This window comes from Lithobates pipiens, unplaced genomic scaffold (genome assembly GCF_037356315.1).
Source record: "Lithobates pipiens isolate NorthernLeopardFrog02 unplaced genomic scaffold, aLitPip1_a1.2 Scaffold_19, whole genome shotgun sequence".
NCBI classification, from domain to species: Eukaryota; Metazoa; Chordata; class Amphibia; order Anura; family Ranidae; genus Lithobates; species Lithobates pipiens.
In genome coordinates this window covers 539,267,081-539,287,785 of record NW_027507764.1, presented here as the reverse complement: position 1 = coordinate 539,287,785, position 20,705 = coordinate 539,267,081, and the positions used below count along the sequence as shown (strand labels likewise).

The 20,705-nt window shown below is 39.5% G+C and overlaps 1 protein-coding gene across 1 annotated transcript in view; it reads left to right on the top strand.

The window, feature by feature from the left end:
- CSMD3 (CUB and Sushi multiple domains 3) overlaps positions 1–20,705 on the top strand; it is a 1,166,690-nt gene that overhangs the window by 408,585 nt on the left and 737,400 nt on the right. The window contains exons 11-12 of the mRNA XM_077493847.1: positions 2,468–2,571; positions 4,276–4,388. Coding sequence (XP_077349973.1) covers positions 2,468–2,571; positions 4,276–4,388 — 217 coding nt within the window. The remainder of the gene's footprint in view (positions 1–2,467; positions 2,572–4,275; positions 4,389–20,705) is intronic.

Genomic DNA, 20,705 nt, shown 5'->3' with positions numbered 1-20,705 from the left:
TTTTTTTTTTCTGTGAAGCAATTTAGCATGAACTATGTTAGTTCTCTCCCTCGTGCTGAAGTCGGGTATGCAAAAAAGATAACTTACAGCAAGTAAAACATTATTTTTGAAAGTACTGTAAACATTATAAGATACAGCTGAAAGCTGGATAATGCAAACGAGATTCTGATATATTATAAACTACCTAAGGGGGTGGGGAGGGAGACATTATAAATATAATAATGAGCACTGAACCTGTATACTATAGAACAGCAGTCCCCAACCTTCCTTGCACCAGAGACCGGCTGTGTGAAAGTCAACCCCCCCATTGACTGGGGGGGTGGGGGGCTGCAGACTGTAGTAGTAGTAGTAGATATATTAAATATTACTGACTGACTGCTAAAGGATACCTCCTTGTCCAGGCTGGGAGCCCAAAGCCTTCAAAAGAGAGAGAGGAAAGATAGGGGCACCAGGGAGCAGTATTGTATAGTAGTTTGTTTTACTTGAAATAAACAATTAAAAATACACTCACAAGCACTCTGTGAACAAATGCAAGTTACTGTAGAGAAGATATGCAGGATTCAAGGTCTGTAGTGATGCATGGATGAGATGGAGAACTGCTACAGGTGGGATTCCTACAGGATGTGCAGGATCCAGGGTCTGAGGTGCAGGATGGATGGGATGGATGAACTTGTGCAGGTGGGTTCCCGCATTGGAGTCGGGGTAAAGATTGCTGAAGTCACTGCAGACTTCCCCCTCGTAGCACCATTGAGAAGAACTGTGGTTCTTCTTGACGAGGGTGGTAGTTCAATATGTGATGACTTACACCAGTCTGGCACCAGTCCATGACTCGGGGGTTGGGGTCCCTAGTGTAGATGATACATGCATTTAAACTATAAACATAAATACACCCAAAAATTTGTATTTTTTAGTTTTTGGTGACAAAACAACCAGATTCTTGTATCTCTTTGGAGTATATTGGTTAACTCTCTCTGCATTTGGATTTTTGGCTCTGCACATCTGCTGTGGCCATTATTATGGGTCTCGATGTTTCTTTTGAATGCCTTTATAACATTTTTGTCAGAGACAATGAAACAAGAAACACTTGGAACATGCAGAGGTGGGTGGGAACATCAAAAATTCTCAGGTTGACAAAAAGATTTTGGAAATCTGACAAGCTGAAGATGCTGTTGGAGTATCAAAGGTATTGAAGAGGCCAGGGGCTGACTATTTATACAATATGTAGGTGTAAAATTAAAATTCAATTTTTGGGTGCACTGACTCCTTAACAAAACAAATTAAATAATTTAATGTACCGGTACTAATTTTCAGATCTGCTATGATTTTCAAATCAAGATATACAACATTTGACATTTGCTAAAGTTTTCCTTTAAATCCTGTTCTTTCCTCAGCACATGCCGGAGTAATTAAATTAGGCATATCTTTTCTTTATTCACTAAAGCTACTCTATTGATTAAAAAAGAAAAAAAAAAGTGTTTATAAATAATGTGCCCCCTGCAAAGAAGATAATTCTAATTTCTGTTATTGGTGATACCCCCCACAGCTGCTTGAAAAAATCATCTGAATCAGACACTTCCTGGAGTCTTCGATTCCTAGTCTCTCACCATGCGTTATTGTTCTTTTTGCTACCTCCTACTATATTTGTGTAGCACTGAGTCCCTGAAGTTTCAGAATCTAAGGATTCTTCAAGTGGTGGCTTCACTGAAAGAAAACAATGATGTTTGCAAAATGCGCCTTATCTTTTTTTTTCAGGGAGCACATTATTAAGCTTTTTTATTTTGGTGATAGTTTCACTCTAGGCTGAGTAAATATTTGATATTTCTTTAGTAAATCAACCCCAATCCTGGTGTCAGGATATTTGAAATTGTTCCAGAGCTTGGTATTTTTCCTGCATTATGTAGATAATGAAGACTTTTTGGACTTAATTTAGTGAACCCTATGACCTTAGTATGGCCTCCTGTGACCAATGACCACTATTAATATTTTTACCAACAAAAAATAATAATGTTAAAATAGCTACAACAGACTGCCAGAAATAAAAAAGTATTTGTTTAATAAAGTACATCTTATTTATGAGCCGATAAATTTTATTTGTAGGAATGTATCCAGAAGACCGGAATTGGATAATTGTTAGCAATAGTTGTCTAGATGGTCTGTTTTCTCTGACATTAAATACATAATATGCTTGTTATAAATGTATTAAATAACATTTAAAATAGCATTGGTTTTTCCAACACTGACCCTAGCATTTAATGCTCATTAAAATATTTAGCAGTATGGTTGGAAAATGATGGTGGATCAATCCACCTGTGGCTTCATTACTGAACAGCACATATTATTTATATTTGTCTGTCTGCTTTTGGAACTTGTTAAATTGCAAGAATCTGTGTCTTATTTGCTTACTTTGTGGTAAATACATTTGAACAGATTTTCTTTTACTTATACATGTTATGATTCTTATCTTCAGGTTATTCAAATAAATTTTGAAGAATTTGATTTAGAAATAGGCTATGACACCTTGACAATTGGAGATGGAGGAGAAGTTGGAGATCCAAAAACTGTTTTGCAAGAGTAAGTACACCCAGCTTGTCAACTAAATGCACCATCCTTTCTCACTCTACCCACATGCTTGCCCACTTTATATTCCATGACCCCATATCTGTGTTCTACTCCCGCTACCATGCCAGTCACCGAAAACAATGCAAATAAATTAACCACTTCAGCCCCGGACCATTTTGCTGGTCAAAGACCAGACCACTTTTTGCGATTCGGCACTGCGTCGCTTTAACTGACAATTGCGCGGTCGTGCAACGTGGCTCCCAAACAAAATTGGTGTCCTTTTTTTCCCACAAATAGAGATTTCTTTTGGTGGTATTTGACCACCCCTGTGGTTTTTATTTTTTGTGCTATAAACAAAAATAGAGCAACAATTTTGAAAAAAATGTATTATTTTTTACTTTTTGTTATAATAAATATCCCCCAAAAATATATAAAAACATATTTTTTCCCTCAGTTTAGGCTGATACGTATTCTTCTACATATTTTTATGGTAAAAAAAATTGCAATAAGCGATTATTGATTGGTTTGCGCAAAAGTTATAGCGTTTACAAAATAGGGGATAGTTTTATGGCATTTTTATTAATAATTTTTTTTTAGTAGTAATGGCGGTGATCAGCGATTTTTATTGTGACTGTGACATTATGGCGGACACATCGGACATTTTTGACACATTTTTGGGACCATTGTCATTTATACAGCAATCACTGCTATATAAATGCAGTGATTCCTATGTAAATGACACTGGCAGTGAAGGGGTTAACCAGTGGGTGGCAGTGTAGGGGTTAAGTGTTCCTAGGGGTGTGTTACTAACTGTGGGGGGTTGGGCTTTCATTTAGTGAACACTGATCTCTGCTCCAATCACATGGAGCAGAGATCAGCGTCACTAGTTGCTAGGCAGAATGGGGAAATGCTGTTTACAATGGCATCTCTCAGTTCATCCACCCGTGAGACTCACGGGGGTCCCGACCGGCACGCGAGCAGGGCAGGGCGGCAATAAAGATTGGACGTACCTGTACGCCAATATGCCTGCCCGTGCCATTCTGCCGACGTACATCGGCGTACGCCGGTCGGGAACCGGTTAAGTAGCAGCATATGATAAGCCCCGCTGCCCAAGATTTGAGCTGCAGAATCACATGCAGACATTCACAAGAACATTTTTAAATTTACTAAATAGGTAAGAATGATATTAGGAATGTTTTTAAATAATATCAGGGGAGTACTCAATGTTGCATTGATGATTAAAGATTGAGAATTGAACCAGATTTTAATTAGTTGTACCAGTTGTACCAGTTCTTCCTATAAAAGTGTATAATCAAACTCACTTGCTATGTTCATTCAGCAAATAAATTTTAAAACCCGTTTTTAATTAGCAGCAGCACTACTGTCCAAGTAGTGTCTTCTAAGGGCATGTTGCTAGCAGGAGCAACTTAGTACAGATCTTTATTTTCCAGCACAAACATTCTGTACCGTGTTGGCTGAAGGTGCTAAAAACAAAACAAAGAAATCCACAGACAGAAAGTGATTTTCATTGATTTATTGTGTAGGCGACTCTGCATAGAAATCCCATGGATATTGTTACCATGGAGAGTAAAGAAATCTATAGCAATTGAACACGTGATCTTTTAAACCCATTTGACACCAGTTTTGTAACAAAATACTGAATGTTCATAAAATGTGACACATAAAGATATTATCCTTATTTTTCTTTATCGATAGGTTAACAGGAAGTTTTGTTCCAGACCTGATAGTAAGCATGACTAATCAGATGTGGCTTCATCTACAAACTGATGACAGCATTGGCTCAATTGGTTTTAAGGTGAACTATAAAGGTAAGATGTCACACATGGATGCCATTATAACAAATCTACCGTATGTGAAAACAAGACAAAACAGCAAATTGGGATTTTTTTTTCTCTACTACATACATGCATGAATGTCTGTCCAAATTGCAGGTCACCATATACCTCATGTATCAAGATTGCTTTGCTTTTTTAAATTGCATGCGTCTCTATAAGGAAGTATTTAGGACAATCTAAATGGATGAATCTGAAGGTATTTTACTAATTATTAATAATTTTACCAATGAGAAGATCAAGGTCTAACCAGTTACTCTACTGTTCTCCTCCCCGCAGTGCATATACTACTGTAAAATGAAGACATTACTACATTAAAGGCATATTATATAATTGATATGTCACATGACATGTTAGGCGAGATCAGGCTCCACACTCCATAATCACATCTCAGCTGTTGGCTTTTCTTGTCTCCACCAAAGCTTAATTGAACAAGTTGAAATTAGAGGCTGATTGGCTACCATGCACAGCTGCACCATATTTTTCACTCTCGAGTTTTAGTAACCCAATATGTTTAACCACCTCATTACAATGCTTTATCTGAAAGGCGGAAACAGACCATAGTTTTGGGAGGACATCCATGGACGTTCTCCCAGAATAACGCCCACTTCACCCCTCTGGGGTGTGCATCACGCATGCTCTGTGACCACTGTATTGTTAGGACACAGATGATCACTGATCATTATAAAGGGCCAATCACAGCTGCCCTTTACCTTGTGATCAGCTGTGATTGTCCTAACAACACAGCGGTCACAGAGTATGTGTGATGCACACCCCAGGGGGGTGCAGTGGGCGTGTTTGATAAATGACAAGGCTGTCAGCACACTGTTGTGTCCTGATTATCAGTGCAGCCCCATCAGTGCCCATTAGTGCCACCTATCTGGGTCCATTCGTGCTCTCTATCAGTGCCCATCAGTGCTGCCTATCAGTGACTATCAGTGCTGCCTCATCAGTGCAGCATCATCAATGCCCATCAGTGCCACCTCATCAGAGCTCATCAATGCAGCTTATCTGTACCCATCATTGCTACCCTATCAGTGCCCACCAGTGCCACCTCATCAGTACAACATCATCAGTGCCCATCCGTGCAGCCCCATCATTGCCAATCTGTGCCTATAAGTGCAGTTTATCAGTGCCCATCAATTCTGCCTATCAGTGCCCATCAGTGCCCAACAGTGTAGCTTATAAGTGCCCATCAGAGCCGCCTCATCAGTGCCCATCAGTGCAGCCTCATCAGTGCCCATCAGTGCAGCTGATTAGTGCACATCAGTGCTGCCTCATCAGTGCAGACTTATTAGTGCCCATCAGTGAAGCCTTATTAGCATACATCAGAGAATAAGAAAAACTACTTATTTGCAAAATTTTATAACGGCACCTAAGAAAATGTTTTTTTTTAATGTTATTCTTTTTTCGTTTGTTTAAAATACCCTGTGGTGCTTAAACACCACCAAAAAAGCTTTATCTGTCTCAAAATGATAAAAATTGAATTTGGGTACAGTGTTACAATTTCCTTGCACGTGATTTGATCTTTTTTTTAAAAGCAATATTTCACCACATTTACTAAGTTCTGGGGCAAAATACCTTGCAAAGTGCAAGTTCCCTTGCAAAGCAAACAGCCTGTTTATCTTTCAGATTGAAGTTAACACAGCTTAAAAGTTGTTGTTAAAGTAAAAGTACACTTTCCAAAGTGAGCATTCTTTTGGTTAAGTGCATACTCTTTATTTATGTCATAAGTAACCCCAATGAGTTTTAATTAAAGATACTTCATGAACTGACAGTGTGTTTACTTTGTTTTTGTTAACAAAACCATCCTAATAATAATTTTTATGTGTATTATTATTGATATTGTTAGTATTCAAACATCAAGTCAGCATCCTTTAGCTTCAATATCTTGGTGATGGTAGTACAAAATGCTTTGGTTTTGGAGGTAATTGGTACAGAACAAGCAAAATCAATTAACACTTAGTTATTTCATCATTGTTAGTTTTTAGTTTTTTTTTGGATAGAGTAAGGGAGGGTTATAACCCCTGTAAGTTTTTTTTCACTTTCTATGTCCCGTTTCTCTTCACTTCCTGTTCCATAGCCAAAACAGGAAGTGAGAGGTAATTCCTACAAAACCCCTAGGTCACTCGAACTATTGTCCCCATTGGAAGATTTCCCCTCTATTAGTATTCTGGGGACAACCCAAAATGTATGATTTTTTTACTTTCACTTTTAATGATAATGGTAAACAAGACAAACAGAGAGGGGGGAATCTCTTTACCAGGGCATTGGACAGCAAAAAAATGATAAGCATTCTAATCCCTTTACACTCTATCCAAACTAAAAAAAATGCCTTTGTTTATACTTTAAGATTTGTTAGAATTATTGCCAACTGTTGGGAAATTAAAGCACTGTACACATGGGCTGAATATCAGAAGACATTGGCCAGTTAGAAAAAAACAGCCGACTTTCGGCCTGTCTGTATGTCTTACTAGAATGCTGGAAAACCAGCTGCAGACCGACTCCTGGAGAGTTGGTCCGCAGAACACAACAGCTCAGTGGGGTCAATTGCTGTACTAACGTTGAATGGTTAGTACAGTTGCTCTGACCGGAGCTGACAGGTTTTTCTTGTTCAAACCGCCGGGTTGAACGAAAAAAAAACTCATACTGTGTACCAGGCTTTAGTAAGGTTTTTGATGGAAAGGAGATCTCCAGTCAGTATCTGCAGAAAGGACAGGAAAGGTGTGGATTACAATGAAAACTGAAAATGCCAACCCTGAATTGTGGTGGACTCTATGGTATCATGTATGAGTGTAACCTGTGATCTTTCAATTTTAGAGTCTTGTGAAAAGTCTTGGTGAGATAACTAGTATCACTCACCTACATATATCTTGTGGTACTCTATATACTGTATGTGGGAAATACCCTAAAATGCTTCAGCTTAATTTCTACAGAGTCTTTATTTTTGTTTATATGGATTTAGATGCATATACACTTTGACATAACTACCCATTTTCTAAGAAAGCTAGCATCCTCATTCCAAAATAGTCACCAAAGCCCATAGAAGTGAACACTTCTGTTCTGTGACTACTAGCTGTCACCAGAATAAGCAGCCAGCTGCTCAACACTAGAGGAAGCACACAGGGCACTATCCAGGTCCCAACAACTACCACATAGAGATTGAAATTTTACACATACAAATATACATCCCAGCCCTGTATGCATTAGGCTAGTTACATAGTTGGGTTGAAAAAATACACAAGTCCATTTAGTTCAACAAAAAAAAAAAATGCATTCCCATATACACAATCCTTCACCCACAGTTGAACCAGAGGAAGACAAAAAAACCAGCAAAGCATGCTTCAATTTTCTACAGCAGGGGAAAAAAAAATCCCTTCCGGATCAATTTTACATATAAATGTTAGTACCCTGTTATACAGTATTATGTACATTTAGGAAAGAATACAGGTATTTTTTTTAAAGCAATCTACTGAGCTTACAGAACCACCTCTGGAGGGAGTCTATTCCACATTTCCACAGCTCTTCCCGTGAAGAAACCTTTCCGTGTTTGGAGATGAAATCTTTTTTTTCTGCTAGACGAAAAGAGTGCCCCTTTGTCCTCTGCGATGACCTTAAAATGATTAAGGGAATTTGAAGAGTCGACAAACTCTATATACACAGAAAAATAAATGTCCTATTGTCACATTATATGCAGATTCCTACTTTTGATTACAAGGTTTTAAAGACTATTGTACCTTTGTTTCTTTTAAATAACCAGTTGGGCAATTGGCTGTATGAATTGAACGATATTATCTGATACCCTAAAACTTGAAGACTGTGCCAGGTTACTTACTTGTAGCTGGGTGAACGAGGGGTCATGGTTTTGAATAAGCACAATGTGAGATGTAACCACAATGTCAGTGTAGAACCACAGGTGGTATGACCATTGGATTAAAATGGTCCTCCACCCTGAAGTGGAAGTTCCGCTCATTTGATCCCTCCCCCCCCCCGGTGCCACAATCGGCACCTTTCAGGGGGGAGGGGGTGCAGTTACCTGGATAATCCAGGTATCTGCACCCACTTCCAGAACAAGTCCGCCGCAGACCCCCACAGATGCCCCGCCCCCGTTGTGTTCTGGGAAACACACAGTTCCCAGGACACAGCAGGGACCAGCAGAGACGCGCTGCACAACTCGCGCATGCGCAGTAGGGAACCGGGCAGTAAAGCCGCAATGCTTCACTTCCCGATTCCCTGACAGAGGATGGCGGCGGGGGAAGCAGAGAGACGAGCGATTGCTCGTCATCTGCCGCCGACATCGATGGACCCTGTGACAGGTAAGTGTCAATTTATTAAAAGTCAGCAGCTGCAATATTTGTAGCTGCTGGCTTTTAATATATTTTTTTAAAGGTGCAGAACCACTTTAAAAATGCTCTTTGTAATTTGATAATGTGCCACTAAACCACCCATGTTAAATCAATATGGAATATGTATACCTTCAGTTCCCCTTTAATATTTCTTCAAAAATGTCCTTGCATGCCATGGCGTGTTCATAAATAAAGTACCAGGGTTTTAGCTTAGCTTACCCTGGCCCTATAGTACCAATGATACCCATAGGCATGATACAATTACAAGAATAGTAATATGAACAAAACACCCAAAACTAAATAATCAAGAGGAATACATCTTGTTTTAAAGTAAAAAATATATATCTCAAGTACAGAGATACAATCTGTACCTAACTTGTTTAAAAATTAAACACCATGATTAGTATTTTATTTTAAATCCCCATGCATTGAAAATGAAGTACAGGAGATGAACCTACTTTGCAAGTATAATAATAACACATTTTAAGTGATACAGTCAGTATCAATTCACAATGCATTATTTATTAAAATAATCATTATTAAAAAAAGAATAATATTCTGTAATATGTGTTTATAGTCAATATAATTTATAGAGTTAAAACTCAGCTCAGCTAAGTTGCTTGGCTTGCCATCCATTGCAACACAGTTGATAGCACTTGTTATTCTCCCCTGGGAACAGAGAGAAATGTGTCTGCCAATAGCAGTTGTAGGTTTGCCAATTTAAAGCTAATCTGTTTCTCGCCACTTCAATCACCTCTTCTGCCCTTGTGCATTAAACCATTTCCCCCTGTATCAGTGCCCCAGGTGAGTACATGAAGTTCAGTGGGTAATCCTGCCACTTGTGACAACTTTTTTTGACCTCTATATTGAAAAAGCCAACATCTTGTCTAATACACACAGAAAAAAATATGCGTTAAAAAAAAAAAAAAAGGCAATATAAATGTTTCTTTGTGTTAAAAACAGCAAGGGTTTAACCGAATCCAGCAAACTATGTTCCCTTCCACTTAGCAATTCTGCAAGTGAGTAAAATTTATTTTTATTATTTGATTTGATTTATTATCACATATGGTCCAATATGAATATAGTCATATAGACTTTCAAACTGCACATTTAGAGGGGACTGGCTGTGAATAAGGTTCAGAAGTGCAGTATTTTCCAGTATGAAACTGAGATCAGGGACACGGGAGCAAAACCTCAAACTAGCGGGAAAAAAGTTAAAAATTTAAATTGATAGGATTTTTTTTAGCAAAAGAGTTGTGGGTGCTTGGAACAGACTCCCATCAGTGCAAGTGAGTTAAACAACCAGAGGTGAATTTAAACATGCTTGAGATAAACATTTATTGTCATGAATGGTCCAACAGTCATATAAACTTGCAGATTCTAAATTTAGATGGGATAGGGTGTAAAAAAACAAAAAGGTTAGAAATGCAGTGTCTTTCTGTATGAAACTGAGATCAGGAACATGGGGGCATGACCTGAAACTAGCAGGAGAAATTCCTAAAACACATCTAGGAAGGAATATTTTACCAAAAAACTAGTGGATGCTTGGAACCAACATTCAGCAGAAGAAGTAAATTAATCAACCAGAAGTGCATTTAAACATACTTAGAATAAACATAGGAATTTACTCAGACAAAAAGGTTAAAATAAATACATTTAAGAATTAAAAAACCTAAAAACCCAATTAAAAAAATAAAATGGAGAATGCAGAATCAATGAACAACTTCTTAGTTTCTATCCCAATGAAATTAAGCTGGCTATACACAGATCAAAATTTGGTCAGTTCAGCAGGGAGTGAATGGTCAAAGTAGTACAGGGCACACATGGGAAGAAAAAAATTCTTGACCCTATACCAACACAGGGCTTATCAGCGGTATGCCTGTTGGATTGTTTTACATGTGATTACATGCTACCGGTAGCAATAGCCTCTAGCAGCAAACATTGGCAGAATACAATAGTCCTGTGGGATGGATTTTCCCATTAACAATGACTGTGATTTTCCTTCCTTCCACCCGTGGTGGAAAGAAAATAAATTAAAATCATCTATGGGCTGCCTTACAGTTTGAATACCCCTTGGCAGTGACAGGGCGTAAGTGATGACATTAAAAACCATAATGCTTTTGTGCACACAAAATAAACTAAAAATAAATTATAGTAGTAGATAATAACTCAAACCACTGTATAACATTATTATTTAGGAGTGTGTCTATGGGCATGTTTGACCATTCTTCCAGAAGCACATTTGTGAGGTCAGGCACTGATGCTAGACAAGATGACCTGGCTCACAGTCTCCACTGCACAGTGCAGGCCAGTCAACTTCCTCCACCCCAAATTTTCTCATCTATGTCTTTATGGACATTCTTTTGTGCACTGGTCCAAATCATTTGGTGGAGGGATGATTATGGTGTGGGGTTGTTTTTCAGGAGTTGGGCTTGGCTCCTTATTTCAAGTGAAGAGAACTCTTAATGTGTCAGCATAGCAAGACATTTTGGATAATTTCATGCTCCCAATATTGTGGGAACAGTTTGGGGAGGGTCCCTTCCTTTTCCAACATGACTGTGCACCAGTGCACAAAGCAAGGTCCATAAAGACATGGATGAGCGAGTCCTGACCTCAACCTGATGGAACACTTTTGAGATGACTTAGAGCAGAGACTTGCGAGCCAGGCCTTCTCATCCAAATCAGTGCCTGAGCTCACAAATGCACCTCTGGAAGAATGGTCAAACATTCCCATAGACACACTACTAAACCTTGTGGACAGCCTTCCCAGAAGAATTGAAGCTGGTATAACTTCAAAGGGTGGACCAACTCAATATTGAACCCTACAAACTAAGACTGGCCTTCCATTAAAGTTTATGTGTGTGTAAAGGCAGGTGTACCAATACTTTTGGAAATATAAGTTATATATTATATAGTGTAAGGTGGAGGTATAGTAAAAAATATTTTATTTACTCTTGGATAGGGTAAGGAAGGGTAAATTCTCTGCCAGGTTTTTTAGAACTGTCTATGTCCCCAAGTGGTAGATACCCCTCTCTTTCATGTGATGGGAAATCCAAAATATTACAGCTGTCAAGATGATCACTAGTAACTAATAGAGGAATTCCCCTCAGGAAGCAAGATCGTTGTTGCTAATTAGAACAGTGTTCTTATGGACAGCCTTCCCAGAAGTGTTGAATCTGTTATAGCTGCGAAGGGTGGGCCAACTCAATATTGAACCCTACAGAGTAGGACTGGGATGCCATTCATGTTCATGTGCATGTAAAGGCGGGTGTACCATTGCTTTTGTAAATATAGTGTGTGTGTGTGTGTACAGTGGTGTGAAAAAGTGTTTGCCCTCTTCCTCATTTCCTGTTCCTTTGCATGTTTGTCACACTTAAGTGTTTCGGAACATCAAACCAATTTAAACAATAGTCAAGGACAACACAAAATGCAATTTGTAAATGAAGGTGTTTATTATTAAAGGTGAAAAAAATCCAAACCATCATGGCCCTGTGTGAAAAAGTGATTGCCCCCTAAACCTAATAACTGGTTGGGCCACCCTTAGCAGCAACAACTGCAACCAAGCGTTTGCGATAACGTGCAATGAGGCTTTTACAGCGTCCTGGAGGAATTTTGGCCCACTCATCTTTGCAGAATTGTCCTAATTCAGTTACATTAGAGGGTTTTCGAGCATGAACGGCCTTTTTAAGGTCATACCACAACATCTCAATAGGATTCAGGTCAGGACTTTGGCTAGGCCACTCCAAAGTCTTCATTTTGTTTTTCCTCAGCCATTCGGTGGTGGACTTGCTGGTGTGTTTAGGATCATTGTCCTGCTGCAGAACCCAAGTTCGTTTCAGCTTGAGTACACAAACAGATGGTCGGACATTCTCCTTCAGGATCTCTTGGTAGACAGCAGAATTCATAGTTCCTTTTATCACGGCAAGTCTTCCAGGTCCTGAAGCAGCAAAACAGCCCCAGACCATCACACTACCACCACCATATTTTACTGTTGGTATAATGTTCTTTTTATGAAATGCAGTGTTCCTTCTACGCCAGATATACTTGGACACACACCTTCCAAAGAGTTCCACTTTTGTCTCATCGGTCCACAGAATGTTGTCCCAAAAGTCTTGGGGATCATCAAGATGTGTTGTGGAGAAATTGAGACGAGCTTTGATGTTCTTTTTGCTCAGCAGTGGTTTTCTCCTTGGAACTCTGCCATGCGGGCCATTTTTGCCCAGTCTTTTCCTGATGGTGGAGGCATGAACGCTGACCTTAACTGAGGCAAGTGAGGCCTGCAGTTCCTTGGACGTTGTTGTGGGGTCTTTTGTGACCTCTTGGATGAGTCGTCGCTGCGCTCTTGGGGTAATTTTGGGTGGCCGGCCACTCCTGGGAAGGTTCACCACTGTTCCATGTCTTCGCCATTTGTGGATAATGGCTCTCACTGTGGTTCGCTGGATTCCCAAAGCTTTGGAAATGGCTTTATAACCCTTTTCAGACTGATAGATCTCAATTACTTTCTTTCTCAATTGTTCCTGAATTTCTTTGGGTCTCGGCATGATGTGTAGCTTTTAAGGATCTTCTGGTGGACCTTACTGTGTCAAGCAGCTCCTATTTAAGTGATGCCTTGATTGTGAACAGGTGTGGCAATAATCAGGCCTGGGTGTGGCTAGAGAAATTGAACTCAGGTGTGGACAACCACAGTTATAGTATGTTTTAACAAGGGGGGCAATCACTTTTTCACACAGGGCCATGGTGGTTTGGATTTTTTTTCACCTTTAATAATAAACACCTTAATTTATAAATTGCATTTTGTGTTTACTTGTGTTGTCCTTGACTATTGTTTAAATTGGTTTGATGTTCCGAAACACTTAAGTGTGACAAACATGCAAAGGAACAGGAAATGAGGAAGGGGCAAACAAAATATATATATATATATATTTTTTATTATTATTATTATTTCCAACCTTCCAAGTTTTTATGATTTATGGTTGTTCAATAAAAGACTGTTTTTGGTTCACCACAGGATGTGTAAGTGCCAGCTTTGAAGCAATTCCTACTGTGAACATACAGCAGTGCCAGTTAGTGATACATATTTAAGGATGCAGGCTGAGAAACTTTCTCCAAATGTAGTCATTTTTGTAAGCATTAAAAAGATCTTACTATATAACAAATGCATTTAAAGGCTAGCAACTCAAAACAACAAAGTGGTTATTAAATAATCTATCAAGACTCAATAGAAAAATAATATATATAATTTATTATATATATTCTGATCACCGTTCTGTTCAGATGGCTGCCAATCTGAAGAGACATGTAAACAACAGTGGAGTGAGGGTACTAATATATTAACATATTATCCTAGGCATCCAAGCATTCAAAATGTATGTAGAGAATCAATAGAAATGTGATTAAGTGTTATGCATTTTTTTGCATAGTAATAGAATTTTAGGATGTCATTATGTATGTAGGAAAACATCTGGGTACTTTAAGTATGAATTTAATGAAGCAGCTTGCATTTCTAACAATACATAATCTCCAATGATTAATTAATGATGCTAGGAAAGAAAATCACTATTGTTAATTATCTGACAATGACAATGCTTTTCATACTTGGGTTGTTATATAATTTTAGTGTTACTCTTTGGATTATGAGCGCTGCTTAACTGTGCTCCCACCAATGGTATACAAATACAAAACAAACTAATAGTTCAAATGCTGCTCTGAATGTTTGCAAATCTCTAGAGACACACCTGTCCCCTTGTACAAATTATTCCATTAGCTTCTAAATCAAGACAACACAAACTTAAATTGAACAATGATGAAACATTAGGACATTTGTAAAAGAACACATTATATTCTAATATATAATCCAATGAATAATAATAATAATTTATTTCCAGTAATTATATAGCACCTGCATCGTGCACATTGCTTTGCAGAATATAAAGAACTATACAACTTAGTTCCTAACTTGGAAGGCATTATAGCGTAACAACTGTTTCTCAATATATTTTAAGGAATGTCACAATACAGTGAAAACCTAGGCCTTCTTCCACTATCTCGGAGCTATGGAAATATTAGATCTTATAAATATAGACAATTCAGTAATCACAGTGATTCAATCTTTCACAGTGATTCAAAGTGTCAATGTAAGGTACCCGGTGGTGAGCCTGACTTGGCAGGAGAAGACCTCTCTTATGGGTCTGGTTCAGGGCCCACTAGAATGGAGACAGTGGTCCCGTGAGCACAGCGGGGTGGGAGTGTCTGAGCAGGTTGCAGCGGCTGGTGCGGAGTGAAGTGATTATCCTCAGGATAGCAGGAGCTGCAGGAGATGGCAGAGATGACTGTGGATCAGCAACGGGAAGCCAGCGGACACTGAGACAGCTGCAACAGGACCTGGATAGAACACAGCACACTCGGAGCAACAGAGGGATGGTCAGGCAGGCGGGGTCACAATGGGTTGGCAGACAGGCAGATACAGTAGGTAAAGCAAGGTCAAAGGCAGGCAGAGGTTCAGGTAATCAAGCAAAGTCCATAAACAGGGTCAGGCAGGCCAGGATCAGGGTTGGAGAGGTCAGCGAGGTCAGACAGAAGCCGGGTCAGGAATCACAAATCAAACAGGCAGGTAACAGAATCTTGGGTACAGAGCTGCAGCCAAACACCACCACATAAGTGCAGCTGACATCCTTAAATAGGGCCTCTGGCGCCAAACAGCACCAATGCGCACACACACGTGCCCGCCACGCACGCTTGTGCACCTGAGGCACGCATCGGTGCACACACATGCGCCGATGCCTGGGTTGCCCAACGGCCCGTTCAGTGCAGATAGGGCCCTGACAGTCAGCTGCCGCTTAAAGCTCAAAATGCAAAACAATCCATACAATATAGTAAATTGTCCACAGGTACTCCAAAGGTACCTCTGATTACTAAAGCGGCTCTACTGTCCTTGCTTATTATGACCAGCTTTCATATGGGGATGGCACATGAGAAAATTGAAGTATGACAGATGGTGATAAAAGTCCAGAAAGACACAGATGGTGGTCCTAATGTGGTATAAAAGATGTGCGCCTCACAACAGAATCCTTCTGAGCTCTGGCCTGAGACTCAGAAGAGAATCTGGGAGAGAGTGTGCTCTGTTTGAACTTAAAAAATGGAAATATTTCCTGCAATTTCAAACCTACCATCAGGGTGTGACCTTACTGCGACCAGAAGTGATGTTTGCATTCCGTGGCCATGAAGAGACAACCGGAAGTAAGCAGTGGACGCTGTCTTCCTAAGTTTTGTGAGTCTCGGGGGTCCTGTGCCATAGCACAAGCTCTGACACCCTCCATGACGTGGAAGACAGCCGTGGTTAACATATCAAAGCATGATTGATACAGTATGTTCATTCTTTCTGGTGAGTGAGAACCCCTAAAGCCGCGTACACACGGGCGGACTGTCTGTCCAACTTAGTCCGCCGAAACACATTTCAGCGGACAGTCCGCTCGTGTGTGGGCTTCAGCTGACTTTTTCAGCGTGCAGTCTGGCGGACTAAGTATTTCGGAATTTCCGTAATATTGTCCGTCCAACTTTGGTTTCAGCGGACAGTCCGCTCGTGAGTAGGCTAGTTGGACGGACTAAGTATGGCGCATGCTCAGAAAGGATTTACGCGGCGGAAGGTTGCATTGCTGTGTATTGGACGTCCTATTTCTAGTCCCGTCGTACGTGCTGTACACGTCATCGCGCAAGCTTTCAACGGACTGTTTGTTCATCGTGTGTGGTCAAGTCCATTCATTCAAAAGTAGGACGGACTGTCCGTCGGATTGTCTGACGGACTTAGTTGGCCAGACAGTCCGCCCGTGTGTACGCGGCTTAAGGGGAGTGTGACGCACAGCTTGAAGATTCTGGTGTGAGGCACACAACTTTTATACCACATTAGGACCACCATCTGTGTCTTCCTGGACTTTTATCAGCATCTGTTATTCTTCAATTTTCTCATGTGCCATCATCATATGAAAGCTGGTCATATTTTAAAGGAAACCTGTACTTAGTGAAATATGGAGGATGCCACATTTTAAAGACCAATTCCACCAAAAAGAGCAAAACACCTTTTATTATAAAAAAAAATCTATCTTTGCCTAGACAACTGTAACTATCTCTTATAAACAGACCATTTGTTTATGCTAAATAATTTTTGAAAAGAACAGTACAGTTGCTAAGGTAATAGTAGCTGGCAGCTGAGAAGTGTGATACATGCTGAGAGATTGAGTTGAGTTTTTATTTTGATAAATATTTTCATGAATGTTTTGCTTGCTGCTCTGATTTGCTTCAACATGCCGCAGCCACGCAAGCCTATACACAGGAAGTTCAGCCAGCTTTGCTAGGCGGGGGAACCAGCGCACCCAAACAGATAGAAAAACGACATATAAAGTACTTGTATAGATAGTATTGCATGTATAAACAACACTGATGTGCAGTTCACTTCATTTCAAATAAATATTCAGACAGGTTTTTCATTATTCGGAGGGTCGGAAATATCCAAATACCTAGATTTGCTAGGTGGAGGAACCAGCGCACCCAAACAGACAGAAAGACAACTTATAAAGTACTTGTATGTAGTATAGATAGTATTGCACATAGAAACAACACTGATAAATAGACATGTGTGGTTCATTTAGTTTTGAATAAATATTCGGACAAGTTTTTTGTTATTTGGAGATTTGGAAATATACAAATACACAAATTACAGCTTAAACAAAATATACTGAATGCTCCGAATAATGAAATGAAATTTGTCAGAATTTCTGAAATTCTAATTAAAATGTGAAATAAATTTTGCATTGAACTTCGATCAAATTCTAACTGTAAACATATTTCTGAAATTAAAGACTGTGTGTGTTATTAGAGTACCATTTCAAAATAATGCTGTTTTTATTAAGCCAAAGTGATTTAATCACTTCCCTATAGCAAAATGATGGCCGGGCGGTGGTTCAGTTATCCAGGCAGGCTGAGCATCATATGAGGTGCAGCAGGATAACATGCTGGCACACGCTTGCGGGGGGCGTGGAGTGCAGAGATCAGTGGTGCTGTGTGTCACTCTGCCACACTGCATCTTTGATCGTAGTAAGAAGCATCTGACGGAGGCTCTTTACCACGTGATCAGCTGTGACCAATCACAGCTGATCACAACATGAACCAGTAAGTGCCAGTAAATGGCTTTCCTCAGTTTGCGCTGACAGGGAGAGACGATCAGCAGCTCTCCCTGTCAGAGGGGGGGGGGGGGGTCTGTGCTGATAATCAGCACATTGATTATCAGCACAGCCCCATCAGATGTGCCACAAACAGTGCCCTTTAAACAGTGCCCTTTAGCTGCTAGCCAGTGCCCCATCAGAAACGCCTGTCAGTGCCCACAACAGTGCCAATCAATGCCCACAACAGTGGCAATCAGTGCCCATCACTGTGCCAATCAGTGTCCCTTTAGGAAAACCTGTCAGTACCTCATCATCAGTGCTGCCCATCAGTGCCATATATTAGTGTCCATCAGTTCCACCTGTCAGTGCCCACCAGTGCCACCTGTCAGTGCCCATCAGTGCCATATATCCGTGTCCATCAGTGCCACATATCAGTGCTGTCTTTCAGTGCCTATCAGTGCTGCATACCAATGCCACCTATCAGTGCCCATCAATTCTACATATTAGTGCCTCCTCATCAGTGCCCATCAGTGCCAACTCATCAGTGCCGCCTCATCAGTGACCATCAGTACCGCCCACCAGTGAAGGAGAAAACAACATTGTATAACAGAAACAAAGAAAAAATATATTTCAAAAATGTTGGCCTTTTTTAGTTTGTTTAGCAAAAAATTAAAACCCCAGTGGTGATCAAATACCACCAAAATAAATCTCTATTTGTGGGAAGAAAATGATAAAAAAAATGTTTGGGTACAGTGTTGTATGACCGCGCAATTGTCATTCAAATTGCGACAACACTGAAAGCTGAACATTTTCCTGGGCAGGAAGGGACGAAAGTGCTCGGTATTGAAGTGGTTAAAGAGTCATTGTAATCATTTGACGAAGATTTTTCTTTTGTTAGTTAACTTTGCCACATTCAAATTGAAAAAAATCTTTTCGATTTGATCGATACAAAATGTATTCATTAGAAACAGTAAATTCGAAGAAAATTTGAAAAATACATAAAATGAATTCGGAATACGAATCCCGAATACGAATTGAACGAATCAACCGAATTTAACGAAACAAAGTAACTAGATTAATGAAACAAAGCAAACGTTTTCTTCATGCACACGTCCTCTGATAAATTCCCATTGGCATGTTTTATTTTTTTAACTTTTTAGGGAACACATTAATGTGTTTCTATTTATACGTCTTCTTTTAATTTAGCTAATCACAATGAAATTCCAAGTTTGGGCATTCCTTTTTTAAGGTTATATTAAACCCAAAAACAAAAAAATGATATATCGCGGTTACCAATCCTTAGATGCGACGGCTGCATTTGTTTTCTTATTTGGACAGCTGCATTGTCCGTCTTGGGGGGGGGGGGGGGGTAGTGCTAGATGGACTAGCAGATTTAGATGGACTTGACTGACAAATTGAAGCTAAAATCCAGGCAATACTTTATAATCTGCTACAACACACTGTGTCTTCCTTTTGGGATAAAGATTTTATATAAATAAATACAATCTGACCATTGTAAGCACCCCTGCCAGTTGTAAATAGTTTGTCTCAACTCATTAACTGTTACTTTGTCTGGATAGCTTGGTCTGTAAAAGAAAGCTGAAAAAAATGACTCACTTACTGACTGGATCACCAGGTGAAAATAAATGAAAAAAAAAACTATAAAAAACAAATGCAGCCACTGCATGTAAGAATTGGTGAGCTGTAATGTATTACTTTTTTGTTTTTGCAATAGATAGTGCTTTATATAAAAGAAAATTTTGCACAGAGATCTGAGTGAGCTGCCAACACTTCACTAAAACCTAAAGTGTATACAAAATAAAAAACTAATTCTGTAGTGAAAAACGTATAATAAATCAAGTATAACATATTAAATATAACATATTAGTCCATCTTGAATAGACCATATAGAATAATGGTGTAAAAGGAAGTCCATGGGTGGTGAATCAAATAAAGTGATAAACCTTAGTAGACACTTGGTCATGAAGTGCACACAAGAAAAAAAGTAAGGTTGTCACACTTACCAGACTAGAAGGACACGCGCACTCTATAGCACGTGGGTCAAGCAGGATTTGTTGAGAAAAAAACCTCAAGGGAAATAATCCATACAAGGCAATGATTAGAGGATGTATTTCAATAAGAAACAGGTGATCCCTCCTCAAATGATAAACTCTGTGTTGAACAGCAAGCATATATCAAATATGAAGTTATCCCATGACATCAGACATGTAGACATGTAAAATAAAATCTGACATGTAAAAATCAGACATGTAAAATAAAATCTGACATGTAAAATAAAATCTGCATAGTATAACACTGTATGGTCTTTTTATTTAAAAAAAAAGAGAGGAGTTCACACTTACAAGAAGTCAAATAAAAACAAACTTGTCTCATAAACATATAGCGCAATTGCCACAAATGTCAACCGATGTGTTTCATCCTGTTTTCTTTGTATTGCTTCCTTTGTGTGAAATACCTGGAGTTCCTGCTAGCCCCCTTGCTTTCCTATTAAAAACTGTCCACACTAAGGAGGAGAGCACACCATGGTCAGTTCTCTAGCTATCCTGGGAACTCAGTCTGCTCTCCTCAAATGATCAGACTTGTCCTGGCATGCACAGCTGCACAGCCATTCACTGGAATGCTCAGTGTGCTGCTGCTTCTCCTCCCCCAGCTCTTATGTAGCTGAGAATAGAGGGGACGCGATCATGTATACAAAAGGGGGGGGAAAGGTATTTATACGTTTTTTTTACATGTATACAAAAATGTTTTGTATTTCATTTCTATTTTAAACT